Genomic DNA, 23,461 nt, shown 5'->3' on the forward strand with positions numbered 1-23,461 from the left:
GGCCGCAGTCAAGTCTGGGAGCCTGTTCCTCCCGAGGAGAGGAGCAGAAGAGCGTGACGCGGCCGGCTGCAGGTAAGTTATTTTTTTTAATGTTTTTTCTTATTTTGTCAACCGTTGTTCCATGACCCCTCCCCCCGCCACTCTTTGAAAACACCAGCCGCTATTGATTGGAACTTTCTTAAACTCAACTGTGGTCTGGGGCTTTGACTCAATTTGCCCCGTAAGGTGTTTCTTCTTGCTCTGTTAAGTGAAAAGAGAGGAAGAGGAAATGATGGGGGAAGCTGGAGGATAAAAGTTAAATTCGGTAAATCCTCAGCTGCTTAAAAAAGGACTAAGGACTGACTACTAGTAAAAGTACAGAATTGAGCAATTTGGCATAGTTTGAACTCATCTTTACTGCTATAGCACATCATCCATCAAGAGACAGAAGAAATACTTCACACTAAAGGCCAAATCAATGAATGTGTCCTGGGTCCTTTTTTGTTTTTAAGGACTTCTACAGATGTATGCTGGACAGGAAGTCAACCTGAAGATACCATCACTCTCCAGGATATGAGTGAAAGGATGTTAGAGGTCATTTAATCCAAAGTGTGAGAATATGAATTTGAGAGCAAACGGGTTAGGGGGAGGAAGTGTAAGCGAAGGTTGAGTGCCTACCCTTACAGGTTGATTTGACCAAATGCCTACGCCTTTCTACAGTTTACTTTCATCCACGGTGCTTCGCCAGTAATAGTGACTTATATCCAGAAAAGGGATGGCTCTTGGGAATGGTGCCTTGCTTCCTCACCGATAGAAGATATTCTTTGTATCATGCCTGCTTTACAAGCACCTTTACATACCTCATCCCTCTCTACTTAAACATAAAGTTAAATGTCTACTGGGATCATCTTTGTTCTCCATACACACCAGTTGTTTATTCAGTGAATCTGTGGCCGTCATTACAGAACTTTTGTGTGCAGGGGAAGTAGTTTCTAGTTCATTTCAGTCAGGGAAAAAGCAGGGACTGAGAAGGGTACTCGTCAGTAGGGGCGAATGAGAGTACATATATATTGTGTTGCCAGTACAGTATCTTCCATTCAAAAGTCTGAATTCAAACCTATGAGAGCCTATTTCCAAACCTGCTACCAGCTGGCTGGGCACTCACAGTTTGCAGGTAGAAAAAATAGAAAGACAGGAGTACAGCAAGTCTTCCTTTTTCACATTTACAATTGTTCCTCGAAAATAGTTATTTCTGTAATACTTCCATCCCTTCTACACACATACTATATCTAACAGATGTTCATTTACACTTCATTTTCATTATTTATTTTTAGAATAATTCTATTTCATTGACAATATCGGTTAGGATATTTTCAGTTAATTCACAAAACACAAATTTTTCAGTTCAACTTTCAACTGTGTCCCAATTTGATAATTTCTTTCATTTTCTCTGGCCCTGCTTCTCACTTCGAGTACTAGCATGCTTCTTCCATCTTCCCTGATGCAGAATTGCCGGGTGTCGGACCTGGCCCTTTTTGCAGGGCTATACCTAAACCCTTTGCCTTCCTCCGCCTATTTTCTGACCTTTTTGTTGGCTTTAGGACTCTGGCCACTTTACTACTGCTAATCAGTGCTAAAGTGCATGCATTCTCTCCTCTAAACATGGTATGATTGGTTTACACCTGTTCGGCATTTACATGTACATCCCTTGGCAAGTGGTATCCAATATACCCAGGGCCTGTAAATAAAATGCTACTAGCTAGTAGAGGTCTGCAGCACTGCTTGTGCCACACACTGACGTAGCCTTTCAAACCTGTCTCTGGGCTACCACTGCAGGACCTGCATCTGCAGTTTACTGCCACTTTGACTTGGCATCTAAAACTACTTGACAAGGCATAAACTCCCCTTTTATTACACATAGGTCACCTCTAAGGTAGGCCATAGGGAGTGCTATGGGCAGGGCGCTATGTAAGTAAAAGGTAGGACATGTGCCTTTATTCTGTGGCATGTTCTGGTAGTGACATACAGCCTATTTTGTTTCTCACTGCTCACTGCTGTAAGGCCTACTCCTCTCATAGGCTAGCACTGGGAATTCCCTTAGAACGTTTAAGTGGTAATTCCCAATCTGAAAGGAGTAGCTTTGCCAAGCTTGCTATGTTCAGAATGGTAGTGATAAATCCTGCTTACTGGTGTAGTTGGGTTTTACATTACTATTTTAGAAATGCCACTTTTAGAAAGTGGGCATTCCTCTGTGCTTTTGACTCTTTGTGCTTTGCAGCTCGACTCAAATCCACGTCTGGGCCTGGATGACAGCTACACTCTGTGCATACTTTCCAGACACCCACCACACAGGAAGGGCTGGATATAACGGGGATTACATCTGCATACTGATGGTCTTTCTGAGCTGGGAGAGGGAGTTCACACTTGTATAGGCTGCGTCAAGCCCTCACACAAAGGGCTGATTTACCCCCTGCTGTTCTTCTGGAGCCAGGGCTGGGTTGAAAAGGATTGTGGTGCACTTCTAAAGGTTCTTGAGAAGTCACCCCCTACATAAAAGACCTTTTGGGGTGCAAGTGCAGGAGTTCTGACCCCACGTTTTTGAAGCCCTTTTGGATCTGGAACTGGACCTCGGTCGGAAGGACTGCTGCGCTAATTTAAGGACTCATCTGGATTGCTTTTCTCTTTGCTGCCCTGCTGCCTGCTAACTGCTGTGCTGCTTAAAGGACTCAAATGGACTGCTTTTTTGCGTGTTGCCCTACAACCTGCTGCTCCCTGATTCCCTTATTGCCAAAAGGACTGTTGTGCTGCCAGGAGGGACCGCCATTTGGGCTGCCTGCCTTGTTGTGTTGGCCTGCTAACTGCTGGGAAGCAGGAAGGACTACCACATGCCCACCTCTTTGAGTCCCCCAAAGTGTTCTCCCAGGAGCCCAGTGCATGGGGAGTGCTGTGTATTGCTCATGTCTTCTCTAATCTCACTGTGTGACGAGAGCTGTTTTCTGCTCCTTGTGGATTTCTCCAGCGCGTTTTGAGCGCTTGCTTCTGTGTCAGGTCAGAGCATTTTGAACGCTGTACAACATCCTCAACAATAGCGCGTGTTGAAGCACTCTACATTGACCTACAATGCAGTGCATGTCTCCGCTCTCTGACCTCTCGTCAGTTCTGAGGGAACCCTGGTTTCGGAAGCCCAGCGTCATCTAGCAACACCAAGACCTCCACCAGCTTCGACCGTAGGCAGGGCCCAGTCGCCTAAAGAAACTTTTAACTGCTCTGAGGCTGCCTGTTGTGTGCAGGCTCACGCGGCCATCCAGAAAACGACAAGAAAACGTAGATGAGGAAGTGGACTGCTCAACCTCATTGTTTGCAATCACCCGGCGAGGCCTTGTGCTGCAGCTCTTGGCTGCCCACTGGGTGTTGGCTCCGCATTCGACTTCCAGTCTCGGAGGGGGCCATAATCAAGTGGTACTCTGGGAAGCCGATCAACTGCAAATCTCTAAAGTCAGAAGACCACATCGGCCCGATAGTTGCAAGTGCTCTTCTGGCCTGAAAGAGGCATTACTGTAACGCCCTTATAGAGAGCGCACTGATCTTGTTAAGTACTGTAATTCTGAATACTTACATCTGAAATGTGATAACTGATGCATATTTAATTAAAGTTATGTCGTTCTATCTTGTTGACTTTAGGCTTACCAGTACTATTTAGAACTGTGATATCTTAAAAAGCATACATGATATGTATGTAGTTTTGCCCCAATAATGAGTATTAGCTGAGACTACGATGGATGCCTATGCTTCTGAAGTGATACTCATCTACAAACGAATTGTATAATTTGCAAAGCTTTATGATTCATGTCATTTTTGTCTATGCTGTATGTACAAGTTACCAGAGGGTGAGCACAGGTTATCTTTGGTGTGTAATTTACTTGCCCTGATTAGAGCTCTAGGTTCTGCCTGGCTTAGGTGCAAACCCTAGTCAACCAGAATTGCCATTTTTAACACCAGATCACTCCACAAGAAGCAAGTTACTTACCTATAACTGTAGTTCTTCAGCAGATTCACAGATGGTGTGTTAATCCGCCTATTTAGTGGTTGTAGAAAACTGGAATTTTATTGCAATGATTCCCCCACTTTTTGCTCCCATCAGAACTACTAGGTCCTGGTTTTCAACTCTGATAGTGCACTGAAGCCTGCTAACCAGTCTCTAGTGCCAGTGCTCTTTCCCTACAACAAGGTAACTGTCCAATGGTAACACAATTGACACTGGTTTTCAACTCTGATTAGACTGCTGGGTTCTGCCTGGCTTTGGTGCATGCCCTAGCCAACCAGAATTCCCATTTCTAACACCGGGTTACTCCACAAGAAGCAATTACTTACCTATAACTGTAGTTTTTCAGCTTGGAGCTCTTCTAGATTCACAGATGGTGTGTTAATCCGCCTATTTAGTGGTTGTAGAAAACTGGAATTTTATTGCAATAGTTTCCCCACTTTTTCTCCCATCAGAACTACTAAGTGCTGGTTTTCAACTCTGATAGTGCACTGAAGCCTGCTAAGCAGTCTCAAGTGACAGTGCTCTTTCCCTACAACAAGGTAACTATCTAATTGTAACACAATTAGCACACATTTTGGAACCCCTGTAAGTCCCTAGTAAGAGGTACCCCTGGTACGTAGGGCATGGGTACCAAAGAGGATCCCTAAGAGCTGCAGCATGTTTTAAGGGACCCAATACAAACTGCATGCAGGCTGCCATTGCATACTGCATGACATGGAGCAAACCATGTTTGAAAACACGATAAGGCCCACTCCCTGTGGGCCATGCCAAAATCACTGCATGTAATATATGCAAGTCATCCCTACAGCAGGGCTTGTAGCCTGAAGCCCTAAAATGTATTGTTAATTAACAGGATGTTTCTTTGAATCACCCTCCTCCAGATAGCTTTTGCCAGCTTTGATGGTATGTATGGCTTTTTGCCTCCCCCTCCTTTTATTTGAAGCAGAACAGGATTGTGGTATGGTCGGTTTATATTTACACTGCCTTTCTTGTTCCTAGGTTATGAACGGTGTTTAATATCAGAAAACACTGTCTCAACACACTTATGTGCTAGCCTGTTTGTTCCTGCAACAATCTCCTCTGATATTTAGATTTTCTCGGTGAGCACCCCACCCAGAGTGTAGTATGTCTGTTTTGATGGTTTGTGAAGCAGTTGGGTATTTGAAGTCCTTGCCCTCTGTCATGTCCTTTATTGTCCACGATTTCAATTGCTGCCCAAGTGTGCTTATGACAACCACTAGATCACCCCAATCCTCTAAGATCCGAGACCATTGATTTGAGACCCACTCCTGTATCATTCTCATATATAACCTGGACAAAGACATGAGGAGATGGCAAGATGCAATCATCCGTTCCACTTTTTTCACTGTTTGAGATTGTGATGCCTGGCAAAGATGAACCTATAATGCTTACAGTGCTAATACCCTCTCCTGTATTGGCTCTTACTGAATCCAAGATAGCTCCCATGAAGGTTTTCTCGTTGGCAGAGATGTCTGATAGTTTTCTCCAGTTGATAGAAAAATGCAGTGTGAATGGGGTTTTTATTTGCTTTATGCTTTTCTGGTACTGCAAGGGAGTACTTGTTTTCACCAGCCAGTCACCTAGGTAGGGATCCTCTGGTGCTTTAAGTTTGCTGCAACTCCTACTAGGCATTTTGTTAACACACTTGGCGCTGACTTTATTCTAAAGTGCAAATCTTTGAATTGGTAATTATCATCCGCCATTACAAACCTAAGGCACTTTCTATGACTCTTACTGATGGAGAATGGAAGTGATGCTGCTGTTGAGAGTCATAGCCCTGCCCCCTGTCTACTATTTGGAGCTCTCCTCCTAAATGATCCTCTGACTTGGAGGGCTCTCACAGCTCTTGCTGTCTCATTGTCCTACTTAATTTCTTAGAGTGACTACTCAACAGCAGAAACAAATAAGCTGTCTTCGCCTAATGGTGTATTTATAAAAGTGTCCTGACCTTCAGGATTGAATCCTGAAATTCTAAACCAGGTGTTGCGTCTTTGGATTATGCCTGTACACAATTGCTGCTTGCCGTATCAACAGCTTTTAGGGATGAATTTAGGCCGTTATTGGTGACAGTCTTTCTCTCTTGGATCACTGACTTTGCTATTTTCTTAAACTCTTCAGGTAGATGTTATTGAGTTCTCTTATTTCCTTCTACTCTTGCCGGCAATCCCTGCTGAGCAAAAAGTTGTAGTTAGCAGTTCTTCATTGCCTTGCTTATGTTCTTTCTATCTTTCTTCCCACTGCCTCCAACCTTTTGCAGTCTGAAAAGGGCTCAAGGAAGATAGGACATTAGCCCTTTTGCAGGCAGTGGTGACTATTAAGGACACCACCAGCACATTATTTCACTTGTTCTCTCCCCTATGATTACCTGGGAGCGTGCCAGTTTTCTGAAAGCCTACTAGTATTTTGTAAAACGTTTGGCAGCATAGTAGGAAACTACTCATTTGTGTTTCTAAAACGAAGAAGGATTATGTCTTCTCTCTGTCCAGTTGCATGTCACAGGTGCTTGCTGCCCTGTTCATCAATGCATGGTACAAAGTAATATCAACCTGTGGTAATAGTCTGGACAGATAAGTTAACCTCCTCCTGGGGAAAATTTGTCCCCACATGTTACCAAATACCTTCTTTCTGGCTTTCCCCCTCTATGGCTAATTCTCACATATCCTCAAAAACATCATCCTGATGCACTTCCCTCAGGATTTGATTGGGCTATTTCTTCCTTATACATCAGCTCTTCTCTTCCCTAGGTCTTTAGCTGACTGTGTTGGTAGTATATTTGAATGCCTTAAGGCTTTCCTCAAATTCTTTTTTAAAGAAGCGCTGCCATTTCGGCCTCGAGATGTTTTTCATTTCAACATCAACAGTCTTCCCAATGTAGTGCACTAGGTGTGGCTGGCTTTCTGGGGGATACGTTATGTACCCTTCCTTCAGAGTTTTTTTTCCTTTATCCTTTCTCCAACCTCAATCCTCTTTCTGAGTAAAGTCCAAGTGTGAAACCTTGTCCTTTCGAGTCTTTTGGCTTCGACCCAGAGGGTTCCTTGCCACTTTGCACTAAATTGACTATAGTGTGTTGTGATGGATGTTTGCCCATTCGGGTCTGAATGTTTAGGCTCGTAAGTGCTTCAGCATATGCTGAGCACTTCAGCATACGTGTAGCACTTCAGCATACGCTACTTTTTCAGCATACTAAGCAATTTTTTCGTAACTGCGTCCTTTAGATTCTCAATGACTGGACCGAATGATTATGGATGTTCAACGTTGAAGCCTAACTGCTCTCTCTGAATCTCTTCAGTCCTTTCTTTTAGTCTCAAAATCCCTCATCTTTCAATGAGAATAGTTTTGCCCATGCCAAGGCACAGTGTCTCAAGTGTTGTTTCTTTCTTACTTTAACATTTCTGAGTAAGAAAGCTTTACACACCTTGCAACCTGCAAACTTATGGTCCTTTGACAGACATAGGTTAAAGACCTTGTGTATGTTCTTTTGTGCTACTTTGTGGTGACACCTTGGACAGAATCAGAATTGAATATTTTTACATCTCTCCTGGTGTATAAAAACTGAAGGCACCCTAGGTCTACAGCTGCTGCCCAGGTATTCATTCCCCAACCCTCTTGTGCTGGAAGACTTTTTAGGAATACTTGTCTCCTTAGGTTTTGTGTACTGTTCTTTTAGCATCCTGATGTTATTGTGTCATCATAACCCAGTCACCAATGTTTGTCGTTGTCTTTTTTAGGTGCCTTTGACATTCGTCAACTTAGAACTCGAGTTAACTTCTAAACTCAGTGGAAAAAAACAATCTGAAAAGAAACAGAATTTGGAACTTTCATGTCCCAATCACTGGTTTACAGAATAATGGATATCATGTGAATTTAAAAGAGATATGAGCTTCAAAACACAGTGCTTGGCATGCTCAGGGTAGCCATTGTACATGCAGCGGGTTGGAACAGGGTTCAACACCAGTGTCTACCATTTTGTATGAGGCACTGCATGTTTCTATCATGCTTCTATTTCCCAATGGGATTTCTCTAATTTATCCACATTTCTGAGTGTGTTAAGAGTTTGGTGCACTGCCTAACATACTCAAGCAATTCTTACCTCATACGTGTGTGGGGCACTGAGTGTCAGATTGGAAGTTTCAGTAGTACATTTAATACACACAATATTCCAGAAACATTCTGAGTTAGCCTTGAATGCCATGTTTCGGACAATTTTTGTTCCCTGGCAAATCCCCCAATAAGTCTTTGGGCACACTACACACTGCAATTAACCGGTATCAGAAGTCTAATTTCTGATTATTTCCTTGGGGAGAAGGTTGAATTATTCCAGATACCACAGCAAAATTGTCTTTAGACACAGCAGTGTCTGCCACCATGAGGCAAAAGCCACTGGGGGTTTCGCAACTAGCTCAATTAAAACTTGCTGTGAAAAGAGGGATGCAAAGAGCATTCAAGTGTACCTTCTATCCAACAACTTTTCCTTCTTAATTTATGGACGTACAAAATAGTAAATCAAGAGAGCATCTACCCTACTTAGTCTGGTGCACAGGAACAATAGAGTAGAGTAGGTGAGAATCATGTTTACAACAACAGCCTTCTGCACCTTGAAACAGTAAGACATCTCTAATGGCTGATTAAATGTGTAGACTTTGCTTCAACAAATTTGGATCTCTCTCAATTAATAAGACAATACATCTTACACAATTTTAGCATGTTTTAACCATGTGCAAATGAACGAGTACAAGGCACACTAACAGTACATATTTTATGAAATAATGTTGGATGAGAGCTACGTTCTTTAAACAAAAAAAAACATTCAAATGACTAGCACTTCACTGGACGCTATGAAAAAACTTTGGGCAAGAATGATGGCATCTGAAGGTACTCCTCAAAAGGTTTGAAGGTTCATCAACTGAGTTCCCTTTGAACACCAGTGACTCACTACTGACCACATTGACGGGCCACTAGTACGTACATGCCTATAGTTTGGATTCATGGGACAACAGTCGATGATGAAGCTACACAACTTACTCAGACAGGCTGGTAGTGGCAATTATGATTAAAGCCTGTTGGAGGGCGAGGGGAAATGAATGAAGGGTTGTAATATCGCAATCCATTAGGATCATGAAGCTAGCAAACATAACTTTAGGAAGCTGTTGTCAGCCTAAAACCCTTGGCTACAGGAACCACATATTTAATATAGATTTTACAAATGCTACAAGGAAAACACCTCCTGAGATGCATTGTTCTAGATTACCTCTAGAGGAGCCTGCAGTATTCCAGCCAGCTGTTTGGCCAGCTGCATGTGGTAATGTGTGCCAGAGCCATAGGTGTCGCGGGTAACTGGGTTAGAGATGCCCATGCTCAGCAAATAAGATTTGAATCGGACAGTCTGTTGAAAGGAAGCACAAACAATGGTTACAAATACAAAATTTACCAATTTAAAACTGTGATGAAGAGAAAGTTAAGCATTTACTGCAGGTGCTACTCACCGATGGATGCACACAGTCAGGTATATGCATGAACAGTTGCATAGTTCCCTGAGCAAGGTCTCTTACCCACTAAGTTGGTTCCTCCTAACATCTAGGACCATAATATAATGATTCACTGCATTGGAAAGCTCTCGGCATCACAAGATACTATACAGCTTTGGAAAAATGTGTGAAATACCACACAGCTATGCAAAAGTCAAAACCAGCACTTAAGTGCTATATTTTAGCACACAATAACATATATTGCGGTAAAAAACTGTGTAAAAACACAAACGCAGCACCGTGCGCATTCTGGTTGTTTATGTTATTTTTGTGCACTAACGCAAAATGATTGTCAAAATAGCATGCAATTACACGATGTAGCATAATAGCATAATTTGGTGAATTTCATGTGCTAAGCATAACACAAAATTAAGGAACTTATGCAATATTAGGTCCACGTAACAGAAATTTGCTCAGGACTACAGCACATACACATCACAAGATACAATGCAGGACAAAATGAAATGGAAGTATGTTTTCTAAACCAGATAAGACAGGCTCCGAAAGGTATACTCAAATGTGTGACTATGGTGGGAGAAAGTACCAGCTATGGTAACTTAGGATATCTGGACAATTTTGCATCTGCAACAAAAGCCATACTTTTCAAATAGTAAATTTCGGGTGGAATTCATGAAATGCCTCCGATAGCCAGTAAAAAGGCACAACTGTATATTTAATACATCTACTCGACAACTTATTTATTCCAGAGGCCAAACAAATAACTGAGTATTTAAGAACTACGGGTGTCCCTGTAGACTTGGGTCCTCATTTAGGCTGAGCAAATCAAAACAAGAAAGAATGTATTTTTAGCCAGGCCATGGCTAGGAAACTTATGCTTCGTATGATCTTTTTATTATTGTACTCTAGTGGTTTAGTTTAAACACAGGGATGGGACAAGCTGTCGAACTTCACATATACTTGCCACCATGTTTGGGTGTCCTGTGACTGAACTTCATTAGATCCATGAGTCTAACATCGTAAGAACTAATATTTATTACTAAGCAAAAAAAATTGCACAAAAGGGAACTCGGCCTTTTAGAAATTTTAAGGCTATGACAATATTACATGTATGGCACATTAATATATTAATATTTTCCAATATTGTTTATGTTTGAATTTGAGTACGGATAAAAAGCGGGGGCACTATTGGCCTGGAAGGCTAGAGTAGAAAGAACTAGGCATGAGATTAAGGAGCTTAGAGGGGATTAAGGGAAGGTGCTTGAGAGTTGGGATGCCATGCAGGAACATGTTGTTGCACTATTTTCTCAATTATATAAGGAGGACACCATCTCTGATTCTCTAAAGTTAAAAAGTTGGCTTAGTACAATTGGTCTTCCTGTACTTAACAAGGATGGGAAAATAATGATGGAAGCTCCAATAACACAGGAAGAGATTAGGGGAGCAATTAAAAGAGCAAAGAATGGAAAGGCAGCTGGGTTAGATGCCATCCCGTCAGAAGCTTATAAAATTCTGATAGAGGAAGTTTTGCCTGTGTGGGAAGATCTGTTTAATTTGATATATATGGGGGGGACACAGGTTCCAGAATCATGGAGAGAGGCAACTATTGTCTTGATATTGAAGCCAGCTAAGGATCCCGTAAAAGCTGAGTCGTATCGACCAATTTCCCTGCTGAATGCAGACTATAGGATCTTTGTCAGCATTTTAGTAGGGAGGATGGCTAAAATTGCCCCACAGCTCATACTCGAAGACCAGAAGGATTTTATACCCGGGAGGCAGTTGCATTAGTTGACCAAGCAGTTGATTGGCTGCATCGACATAGCCATATCAGGGTCGATACCCTTGGTGGCGGTCACTTTGGACGCCGCCAAGCTTTTGCTCGTGTGTGCTGGGATTAGTCATGGGCAGTATTGGAAATTATGGGGTTTGGGCCCTTTTTCATAACAACGCTTAAGGCCCTATACCAATGATCGACAGCTAGGATTCTTTTACACGGGGTGCTTACGAAGAGCTTCTCGATATTAAGAATGACGAGACAGGGGTGCCCCATCACTCCACTATTGTTCGATATATATATCGAACCCTTTGCCCAGATGCTCCGTCAGGATGAAGAGGTCATTGCCTTTAAGGCAGGCGCATATGAAAAGAAAATCGCACTAAATGCAGATGATCTTATAATATATACGGCTGATCCGGCTGCCACAATTCCTAGGGTAGAGTTCTTAGAGAAAGAATATGGAGTCTTCTCAGGATATCTAGTAAATAGCGAAAAAACAGGGATAATGTGTTGGAATGTTCCTGATTGGAGGGGAAATGTCCAGGGGAAGGTTAGATACCTTGGAATAAGTATCATTAATGTATTAGAGAAAATCCCCCAGCACAATTTGGAAAGGGCAATAAAAGAAATAGAAAAAGCACTTTCTAGATGGAAGAATCCCCCACTTTCAATATATGGCAGAGTAAACTTAATAAAAATGGCGCTGCTCCCTAAGCTGACATTCCTTTTTAATTGTATTCCACTTGCTTTCCCCATGGGGTTGATAGATAAAATACAGGGCTAATTTGGCAGTTTTGTCTGGGCTGCTAGGGAGGCTCGGATGTCATGGAAAAAATTGCGAAGAAAATTGGCAGACGGGGGGTTGGCACTCCCAGACTTAAGGTTATATTGCATAGCATTTCAGTTTAAGAACTGTAGAGCTCTTCGAGGAACACCGTGTCCCACGGTATGGGGCAGGTTGTTGGAGGAGATGGTTAAGGAATGGGGCTAGAAAGGGTTCCTATACAAATTCGGTGCTAAGAAATACTTTTAAAAAGTCAGACTGAAGATACTAAAGGCAGCACTTATCCTTTGGGTAGGGATAAGGAAAATACAGGGAATGGGATACTACTCAGATGGAGCACCAGTGTGGGACTCACCAGGTACGCCAGAATGTCTGCAGGATCAGCTTAGCATTCCTCTAAAGAGAGCAGGGATTGAGCGATGGGGAGATCTTATGGTGTTGAGAGAGGTGGTCCCATGGGAAATCTGGACAGCTAAGACAGGGGGGTCCCTCTCAAGGTCTAAATATCTACAGTTGTTATCTTGGGGGGAGGCAAACAGGGGAGATTGGAGGAGGCACCTGGGATTTTGAAAAGGAAATACAGAATGAGGCCCCGAAAAAGAAAGAAGTATCTGTCTGGTACCAGACCCTGGTGATATCAGAGAAATAAAGTTGAAAGCACCATATGAGATCTGGGCAGGTGATATACAACTGTCAAAACCACAGTGAATGTGGCAACTTTCTTTTAAATTGCTCTATGAAGTGGTTAAGCCAGCAAATCTGAAAAGCAACCACTTTTTCACAGCTAACAGATTATATTGGACACCGAGAAAACTGGCTAAATTCGTAACAGCAGTAGCCCCAAGATGCAATAGATGTGGAATGCTGAGTGCGAACGATCGGCACATGTTCTTTGAATGCCCCTCGATTCAGGATTATTAGATGTTTGTGGAGGAAGTAATAAATGAAATCCTTTGCTCCAATATAAAAATTAGTTTAACGTTGGTTATGATGGGGCTGGAGGAGAACCCGGTTTCACCCTTACCAATGAAAAGGCAGGCCCTACTGTTTTACCGGATTCTTCTCGCCAGGAGAACAATATGAGGGAAATGGATAGACGCTGTACCGCCGCTAGGGATGGAATGGCTCCAGGTGGTAAAATGTATTTGCAAAATGGACATAGGACTACAAAACAGTGCACACTCTGAGTTATGGGATGATTTCTTAAATTGGAATGGTACCATCAGAACCTAAAAAGCTCTGGAGTCCTATGATTACACCTGCGTGGAACAAGCAACCAGGAAACTGGGAGGGCTGGTACGCAGGACTATTAAGATATTGCAAACAGCCGGGGGCGGTACAGCTCGGTAGGCTGGCTAGACATTGCAAACTATGGTGGTATGAGGACAAAAAAAAAAAAATATATATATATATATATATATATTGTTTATGTTTGCTCAAAAATACCTTTGTGTGGACCTCTGCCTGCCAACCATATATAAGAAAGAAAATGTTGATAGAAATTGCCTCAGCCTACCACTGAGCAAGGAATTCAATGGAGCAGGTTCAGATCATTCAATTATCCATTTGAATGAAATCAGATTAAGTGCTATAGCCCCCAAATGAAGTCTGTAACAATTTAACAAACTTGATAAAATACACATTTAACATCAGAAAATCAAAGCTAAAACAGTAAAACAAATAGCTGAGCAAAAACGAAACAGCAGAGGGTATTGCATGAATCACTGTACAAATGCAAGGAGAGGAGATTCCACAAGTCAGGAGCTCTGTTTGAGAAACAGCAACTTCCTGAAGAAATGTAAACGTATGTTGTATTTCTATAGCGTGAACCTAGCCACATGGCAGCGGAGCGCAGTGCATATTCAATGATAGGCATAAAGTAAAACGCGAAATAGGAGAGAAAGCTGGTTTGTGGACGGTGAATGCATTGTGATGTAGCGTTCTTTAAAGATGAGAGTCTTCGACTTTTCCTAAATTGGAGCAACGTGGGATCACACCTGATAGATACTGGGATGTTTTTCCAGTCCCTGGATTCAAGATGGAAAGCACCTGCTGTCTTGTTTTTTCTTTTTAACACTTCTTAGTCTGCAGGCTGATGGTGCCCTGGATGAGGGTGAGCCGAGAACCACCAGAGATGGAGAGTTTGTTTGCGAGGTAAGTGGGGGTGCTGGGCCTGGTGGGTTTGTCAATGGTGCAGCTGGTATTGCAGATGATGCAGGTAGACAATGGAAACCAATGAAGTGCCATCAGAATGAGGGTGATGTGATCATGTTCCTTCTGGGCCTGAATGAAACGTGCTATGGCATCTACGATGCCCTTAAGGAGTGCCAGTGTGAAATATGGGAGGCCATGGCCTTACCATCTGTGGCAACAATAAATTGACAAACATGGGAAGACAGGCTGAATCCTTCATCAGTTTGACAAATCAACCACTATGCATTTTTTGGTTTGTGTGTTACATGTGCTTTTTATTGAAATGCACCAATATGCATCTGTGATAATCTATCAGTAGGGATTAGCACAGTGTCATTATGATGTACAGTACCAACAGTATTAAGACAGTTCCTCCTTCACATGTGCTCCAAGTGTCTAAGATCCACGTCGTGAGTCCCGACCCTCAACAGTGTGCTAGTCTTTACAAACCAGAAAAGCAGGAGCAGCGGTACGGGGGCAGGAAAACACATCTCTGCAATGACTCTATGCTGTGTAGTTGGGGAGCGTGGTGAGGTGTGAGGCAACGATCGGACCTCAAGTGTAGGTCCAGTGGTGAGGTCACGGGTGAGTCCCTGTAGCAAATGTATGCAAGAAAGGGTTCCCAAATTTCCCTGGGCGGGATAGAGGGGGGATCATGTCCCAGAAATTGGACAAGTTGTTCCTTGTTCCACAGCCAAGCGGATACAGAAGGGGTGGTCGCCGACCCCAATGAATGGCCACCCTGCGTCATTGACTTTCGGTGTGTCAACTGGTGCGGATGTCTGCATGGTAAAATAAGAGTCTGGTGACTAGTTTGCATGGTGATGTGTTTGTCATTATATGCTCCAGGGAGGGAAGGGGCGGGAGCGCTGGGAATGAGTTATGTAGGGCACAACACGCGGCCCGGAGTTGGTGACATAGCAGCACCTCCAAAGCCGTGGGGAGCGAAGTAGCAGATGGTGCAAATGGGGGCAGAAATTGGTCCTCTGGATAGAGATCAGAGAAGATTAAGAGACCACGCTCTTGGGCTCGCGGTCCAGCACCCGCATGTATCAGTGCTGGCAGCCTATGATTACACCAAATTGGAATCGAAGAGGTATATATGTATGGTGGTTTGGCACGCTTCCACAGACCACCCCATGCCCATCACACACAGCCACCAGTGTACAATTCTGCCTTGGGGGAACTGTATGGTATGTAAAGGGCAGTGTTGATTGGCCAGGGCACCTCAGGTCCACCTCAACCGCCATGTGTGGATGGAACGGCATTGGGTCGAGCCAATAATGCAGAAATTGCACCTGGGTACATAGCACATAGAGCACCATATCAGGTGCACATAGCCCTCCTGGGTGAGTGGTAGTGTTAGGACCTCCCATTTAATGTGTGACTGTTTCAGAGCGTAAGCGTGGCAGTTATTGGGTTGTTGAGAAAAATATATAAAGACATAGGTATGATGAGCATCTTTGCTACTGCTTTTGGCCCAGCCAGCTGGTGCAGGCAGAACGTACCCCCCACAGCCACGGGGGGCCTGAGGCAGTCACAGTCAAATGTGCAGGCAGAGTGGGAGGTGCCTATCCCCGCGGTCCAGCAGGGGGTGATGGTAATCGCGGGGGCAGCCACGCACCTAAGCCGATACCACTCCGACTCCGTCCCACTCAAGCCAGAGTGCAAGGAGCACGGTGAGCGATGTTAGACACCGGTGCAGGGGCTATGCACTTCCCAGCACCCCACGTCCGGTGGAGCAAGCATGGCAACAGCTATTCAGCAGAGGCCCAAAAAGTCAACTAACAATCAGATACATATACAAAAGCTGGAAAGAATGTTAAGGAGAGAGCTGTTCATCGGGGGGATCCAAATCAGGGGCAAGACATATGCCCCCCCTATACTGGTTCCACCGCCCCCAAATGGCGTGCCACTTCCGGGGGCGCCCTCTAGCACAATATACTGTCTTTTCCCTTAGCATACTCCAGTCCATGTTTTCTTTCCACGCAGTCAATGTGGGGGGACCCGCAGAGCCCCACAGGCGCGCGATGTCTCGTTTAGCCACCATATTACCCAGAGTCACCCACAGGGTCTGTGCCTCATCGTGATCGGTAGGCCCCCAAACATTCAGGAGACAGCACCGCGCCTCCGGCTGCATAACAATGCCCGTCACCTCCCCCATCACCGTATGGACTCTCCTCCAGAATTCCATGATGACGCCACATTCCCAAATAATATGCATAAAGGTACCCACCATACCGCAGCCCCTCCTGCATAAACCCTCCTCAGAAAATCCCATATGAACAAGCCTTGGCCCCGTAACATAGGTTCTGTGAAGTATTTTGAGCTGCACCAGCCTCAGACGTGATGGGATCGCGACCTCCTTAGGAGAGGAGACCGCAGACTGCCAATCCTCGTCATCCAGTTCGAGTCCGTCCCTAGTCCACTGGTCCCTCAGCCCCAACAGCAGGTCCGCCCGAACATTTATCAATTTCTTATATATGAGAGAAATTGTACTCTCTGGCACATGGCCGTCGAGGATCCGATCCTCCAATGGAGAGGACTCAGGCACCTTCTCACCCTCTACGAGGACTGACCGCAGGGCATGACGCACTTGAACATAGCGGAAAAACTCGGATTTCCCCAACTCATACTCCTGCTGCAGCTCTTCAAAGGACTTCACCCTCCCCTTAATCAGCAAATCTCCAACCCTGGAGATTCCAATCAAGTCCCATTTATCAAAACCTTTCGTATGCCAGAGCCTTCCCAATTTTTCAGATTCAAACAACGGGGTAGCTAGGGTGAGCCTATCCTTCCAGCCCAGCGAGTCAGTCGCCAACCTCCACACGCACACCGCCACCCCAGTGGGCCCCGGGAGGGACGAGTCCAGCGCCCGAGAGTACAACGCTCTATGATAATTACCGCCGCGCAGCAACCATCGGTCCATGGCATAGCCGGGGCTTAGACCTGGACCATAGAAACCATGATTAATCGCGCTCAACTGGGTGGCCCAGTAATAGCGTCGAATGTCCGGAAGCGCAATACCCCCGTCGTACCACGGAAGCGTCAATTTTGCAATCGATATGCGCGGCCGTCCATCCCACAACAACGATCGTTGGAGGCTTTCAACCTCCCTGAAGTAACCGGCCGGTACCCAATCAAGGGTATTCTGCAAGGCGTAAAGGAACCGGGGGAGAGACATCATTTTAAACAAGGCGGCGCGCCCAACGAGGGAGAGCGGCAGCTTCCGCCAGCCCGCAACATCCCGCCGCAAACGCGCCAGTGGGGGGAGCAGGTTTCTCTCATACCGCAGAGTGGAGTCAGTGGAGATAAAAATCCCCAGGTACACAAAGCCCTGCTGGGCGATCCGGATCGAACAAGTTCGCGGGACCGGCGGAGCCTCGCCGTTCAGAACATACAAATATGATTTACTCTAATTGATGACGAGTCCCGAGTTCCTGCCAAAGGACGTCAGAACGTCACAAACCACTATAAGCGAGTTCTTGGGCGAGGCGAGATATAACAGGATGTCATCGGCATAGAGCGATATACGGTCCTCGTGCTCGGGTGACCATCTAAGTCCACGTATATCCGGATGCCAGCGTATCCACGCCGCCAGTGGCTCGAGGGCAAGGGCGAACAACAAAGGCGACAGGGGGCAACCCTGCCGAGTTCCCCTCCCAAGCTGGAACGGAGTCGACGCCCGCCCGTTTACCACAACACTCGCAAGGGGGCCCTCATAAAGCAACCTCACCCAGCTCACAAAACCAGGGCCAAAGCCGAACTTGGCAAGCACAGCCCACAGATATGCCCATTCCACCGTATCAAAAGCCATCGTGGCATCAAGCGATGCCACAATAGCTGGTTCTCGGAGCGTGCCCGCCCTGGCAATCACTCCATGGAGACGCCGAAGGTTTAACGCAGTGTTACGGTGCGGGATAAAGCCGGATTGATCCGGATGGATCAATTCTCCGAGCACCCTGACCAAGCGGCCTGCCAGAATTGTAGCCAGAATTTTCGGCTCAGCATTAAGGAGTGATATTGGCCGACAGGAGGCACACTTATCTCGGGGTTTACCCTCCTTGTGTATTACAACAATCGTCGCCAGTCTCTGATCCAACGGAAGGGACCCACCCCCCCGCGCCTCCACAAACATGGCGCGCAGGTGAGGGGCAACCCTATCCGGGAACAGCTTATACAAGTCAATCGGCAAGCCATTAGGGCCTGAGGCCTTGCCCGAGTTCAGCGCGCGGATGGCACCCGCCACCTCATCGACCGTTATGTCACCATCGAGATCATCTCTATCCACATCAGAAAGGCAGGGCAGAGCGATGTCACGCAGGAGGTCAAGCGAATCCTCGGTCGGCCTATCCGAAACTGAGGCATAAACCATACGGAAATAATCCGAAAAACACTGTACTATCCCCTCAGGGTCAACAACCACCTCTCCCCCCTCTCTCGTCAGCTCCGGCACCACTCTGTTAACCCGTTCTTTTTTGTCCAGCCAAGCTAGGAGTTTCCCGGCCTTGTCACCAACATCATACAAGCGGCCCTGCTGTTCCCTACTGAGGGTCTTGGCGGCATTCGTCACCAGGTCCTTATATTCGTCTTGCTTCAAGCTCAGTTCATGCAGTGAGGCCTCTGTAACCTCCCCCTCCAGGGCCCCCTCCAGAGCCGCGATCTCCTCCTCAACCTGCATAACCTCGCCATCTCTCCGCCGCTTGGCTGCCACTACCAAGGAGAGGGCCTCTCCTCTCAGCACGGTCTTAAATGCTTCCCACAACGACACGGCCGAGTCAACGGACCCCTGGTTGTCCTTAAAAAAGTGATCAACTGTCTTCAACAGCGCACTGCGCATCTTAGGGTCACGAAAGTACCAGGGGTTAATAGGAGCAACCCTGCCCCCTCCCTCGCGGCCGACGTCCAGCCGGACCCACACTGGCGAATGATCCGATATGCCCCGCGCCATATGCCTGGCCTCAGATACCAATGAGGCGTGCGCAGCCAGAGTGAGCAGGTAATCAATCCTAGAGAGGCTACCATGCGCCCCGGAATGGAAGGTGTATTGGCTCTGTGTGGGGTGCCGAAGCCTCCAGCAGTCTACCAGGCCGAGTGTTTCTAGAAAGTCTGGGAGCCACTTCTGAGCCCCCCCGGTGTCCCTGGGCGGGTACCTATCCAGCAGCCCAGAGCCGACAGCATTGAAATCACCCCCCACCACTAGCATACCCTCCGGGAGGTCCAACAAGGCCCTACCCAGATCTGTAAACGTGGAGGCCTGCAGGGCAGGAGGGACATAGACCGAAACCAAAACCAAAGTTCTTCCTTCCCACCTCCCCGCCACCGCCACAAACCTCCCCCTATCATCAACAATGGTGGAGTTCACCTCGAACGGTAGTGAAGCTCTAACTAGAATGCCCACACCCCTGGAGCCGGAGGAGAATCCCGAGTGAGCTATGAATGTGTAACCTTTCCTATTAAGAGCATAGCAAGTGTTACCTATAAGGTGTGTCTCCTGCAGTAGGGCAACATCCGGCAAAGACCGTTTCAAAAACTGCAAGACTATCCCCCACTTAATGCGATCCCCCAAACCATTAACATTCCAGCTAAGAACATTTAAACCCCTACCCCCCATCCCCACACACAAAGAGGCCCACCCCACACCCGAAGAGCCACCATGGAACAATCCTGACAATGATTACTACGCCTTGCAAAAACAAACCCCCCAACAACAAACCCAAAATCCCAACTATCCCCCCCACTCTGCACCCCTGCTGCAGCTTACAAAGCCCCCCCAACTTGCAGTGTGCCTGTCGCCCTACCAGAACCCAAATCTACAAAAAGTACCCTGAGGGAGGAAAGAGCTCCCATCGTCCTCCTGCAACCCTCCGTATTTACTGCAATCAGTGCAAGTCATTATCTAGACCCAAATCAAGTCAGTTCGGCTCCAAAGGCATCAACCCTGCCCATCCCGGCCACTGTCCCCGTCTGCGGCAGCGTCCTCGCCAGTCCGCCGTCGGGGCAAAGCGTCCAACCATTCACCGGCCATAGCAGGCGACTCAAAGAAGAAAGTTCGGTCTTCGTACACCACACATAATCTGGCAGGGAAAAGCATGGCATACTTCAGGTCCCTCTCCCAAAGCCGTCTCTTCACCCCCAGGAAACTCTGCCGTTGCTTTTGCACCAGTTGGGTGAAGTCAGGATAGAAACTCACCGACGCGTTCTGAAAAGGGACCGGGCCCGTCACCCGCGATGCTTGCAGGATGGCGTCCCGATCTCGGAAGTGAAAGAGCCGGGCGACAATTGGTCTCGGTGGAGCTCCCACCTTGGGCCTCCCACCCGGCACTCTGTGAGCTCGCTCAACTGCGAAGAACTTCCCAAGGCCCTTAGGCTTCAGATGGTTAAGCACCAAGTCCTCCACGAGCAGGTCTACAGAAATCTCGTCCGAGGACTCCGGGACCCCGATAACGCGCACGTTGTTGGGCCTGGCCCGGCTCTCAAAATCCTCGAACCTACGGGCAGAGAGGTCACTCTCGGCCCGCAGCTTACGAACCTCAGTCTGAAGTTCCGAGACATCATCAGCGAGGCCCGTGGTCTTGAGATCAAGGGCTTTAACCCGTTCATTAGTTTTGCCCAAATCCGCGCGGATCAGGTTAACGTCCACCAAGATGGTATCCACTTTGTGCGCCAGGGCATCAAACTGTCTCCCAATCGAAGCCTGCATCCCTTCGAGCGCGCCCATGACATCCTGCAACGAGAGCTCCGAGGCTGAGGGTGAGGCAGTCTTCTGTACATCCAGCGACTGGCTCGATCCACCAGGCGACCCCTTCTGCTGGGCATAGCGATCCATATTATTGGCTTGAGTATAGGCTCCCCGCCTGGTAGCCTTGGGTTTCAGCCGATCCACCTCTGCTTTACCCGACATGTCTGGCACCAAGCAGGCCGGTGCAAAAAGACGGCCCTCTCTCAGTAAGAGGGATCAGGAGAAGTCAGATCTGCAATAGCCAGCCAGAGTAGGGCGCAGAGCGTCCAGAGGATAATAAAGCAGCCGAAAGCACTCCCGGGCCAAGGCAGACAAAGAGCGAGAAAGTGAAAGTGAAAGGACGAGGTCCTCCGTCCGACAGTTCACACCTCGCCTGGCCGCTGTTGTTCAATTAGAGGTCGGGCAGCCTGCCAACGCCAGCCCCTGGCATCCCTCGGAGATAGGCCTCAATCTTCCGCCGTGCACAACTCCGGTTCCCGGTGAGCGATCCGAACTCGGGCAGCATCAATCGCCTCCATAACGAGTCATCTGCAAGATGCCGTGCATATAAAACAGTATTGAAGACAGGATAGTCGACGGAGGGCGCGTGGGTCTCGGGAGCTCAAAGCTCACGCGGCCATCTTGGTCAAGCGCTAGGCTCCTCCAAGTGAACCATTTAATAGCGCATTTACTTACAGAGAACATTCACCTGCAGAAAAGTTGGTGCTAGGAATACAGAGAACACAGAGGTGAGGTGAGGGAAAACTAGCTGAAGAGGTGTGTCTCTAATGTCTCTTTAAGCAGACGGAAAGTTGAGATGTCCTACAGCCTAACCAGAAGGGCATCAAACAACAGAGGCAATACTTGGAAACTTTAAGTTTACTCCTCTAAAGCTCTAAATACTCTTTTCAGTCTTTTTAGCAGTTTGCGTAGGGTATCTAATTTAGCAGGCAGGTCAAGCATTACCCCAGGTATGTCCATCCGCTGTCTGCATCTGCTGCAAGTTGTTCTTTTACAGCTAGAGCCATCACACTACTTTTAAAGGATAGAACCTGCTTGCCAGTGATCCAGTAAAGATTCCATCCCATCACAGATGGGATGCCACACTTTTCCATTCCTCTGTCAAAAAGTGGGGATGTGGCTGTAGGCCTACAGGATCACAAACTCATTGTTTCCTCTATCAAGACAAGGGGGAAGTTTAACAATTTTAAAGTAAAAGTTGAAGAAGTGGCCCTATGGAAATTGTGGGGAAAAAGCTGTACGTAACCGTTTTTTAACCCAGTTCCCAATGTTATTGGTTTTCACTGACAAATAATTTGGTTTGCTTTAGGTTTTTCTGCAAGTTTCAAAATTGTAATATAAGAGTATAATGCTTAGTGTAAACTGCTTTGGAGAATGCCAGTGCCATAGTTTGCAATACTGTATATAGAAGATAGTAGCCTGGTATGTGCAACATAGTGGGTTGGAAAATGTCGTACATAGAAGTAGCGTCGCTCCAGTTCTGTCCACTAGACTCAAAACACATCTATACGAAACTTATGATTGAGGGAGGTATGCAAAACCTCTCTTATATAAATGACACCTTTGTATGGGGAAATTAAACATGTCTTCCTTTGTGAATCTCAAATAAAATACACAAAGATAAGATTATTTCCATGAACAGCTCCTACTTATTTGTAGCTCCGGCTTGGTGAATTAGGCCATTACATTCCACCATGGAGGTTCCCTCACAAGGGAAAACATGATACTTTGCCTTGGATAAATAGTTCAAAAAATATCAAATTGGCAATACCACATATTGAACCCATAAAAGGCTCAAAATACAAGCTCTTTTACACAAAGAAGAAATTATAAAATATAAAATTGAGAGACAAGTGAAAACGAGAACATCGCCATTTAAATAATTCAGTAAGTGGCCCATTCATTCTTATTTAGGTTATTTTTTGACTCTTGCACCACACTGCAAGATCTTAAGATTGTAATTGAAGAGCACAGCTGTATACACACCAAAGCCCCAGTAACCACTCTGCCATGCTTAAGCACTAGAGATGTTGGCGAGTCATCTTCTCTACACTTAAGAGCTGATACATGGCTCTTGAGTAAAATGGCTGGTACAGCAGATCCAACTAAAGTTCCCAGGTAATAAATTGGCAAACCCTAAGAGTGCAATCACGACTGCTGAACTGGTTTAAAAGAACTAAAGGGATTAACAGGCAACGGGTAATGAATAATCTATGGACAAGGCAGTCCTGGGAAAGACCATTTTCTTTCCTATGCACGAAGTGTGTTGGCAACAATTAGAGAGGAGATCATAAGAGGTGCTAATCGGGAAACCTAAGAGTAAGTGTCACCAAACTGCCCGCACCAGTCGCTTCTGATTTCATCATCCTAAATTGTATCTCAAGGATTTATGATATTGATTTGAAGGCATATGTGTCTAGCAGCCGTAGAGCCAATC

General features: G+C 46.1%; 1 protein-coding gene across 1 annotated transcript in view; it reads right to left on the minus strand.

The window, feature by feature from the left end:
- VPS36 (vacuolar protein sorting 36 homolog) overlaps positions 1-23,461 on the minus strand; it is a 195,061-nt gene that overhangs the window by 33,895 nt on the left and 137,705 nt on the right. The window contains exon 9 of the mRNA XM_085621780.1: positions 9,294-9,428. Within this exon, the coding sequence (XP_085477906.1) occupies positions 9,294-9,428 (135 nt within the window). The remainder of the gene's footprint in view (positions 1-9,293; positions 9,429-23,461) is intronic.

This window comes from Triturus cristatus, chromosome 8, assembly GCF_964204655.1.
Source record: "Triturus cristatus chromosome 8, aTriCri1.1, whole genome shotgun sequence".
In the NCBI taxonomy this organism is placed as follows: Eukaryota; Metazoa; Chordata; class Amphibia; order Caudata; family Salamandridae; genus Triturus; species Triturus cristatus.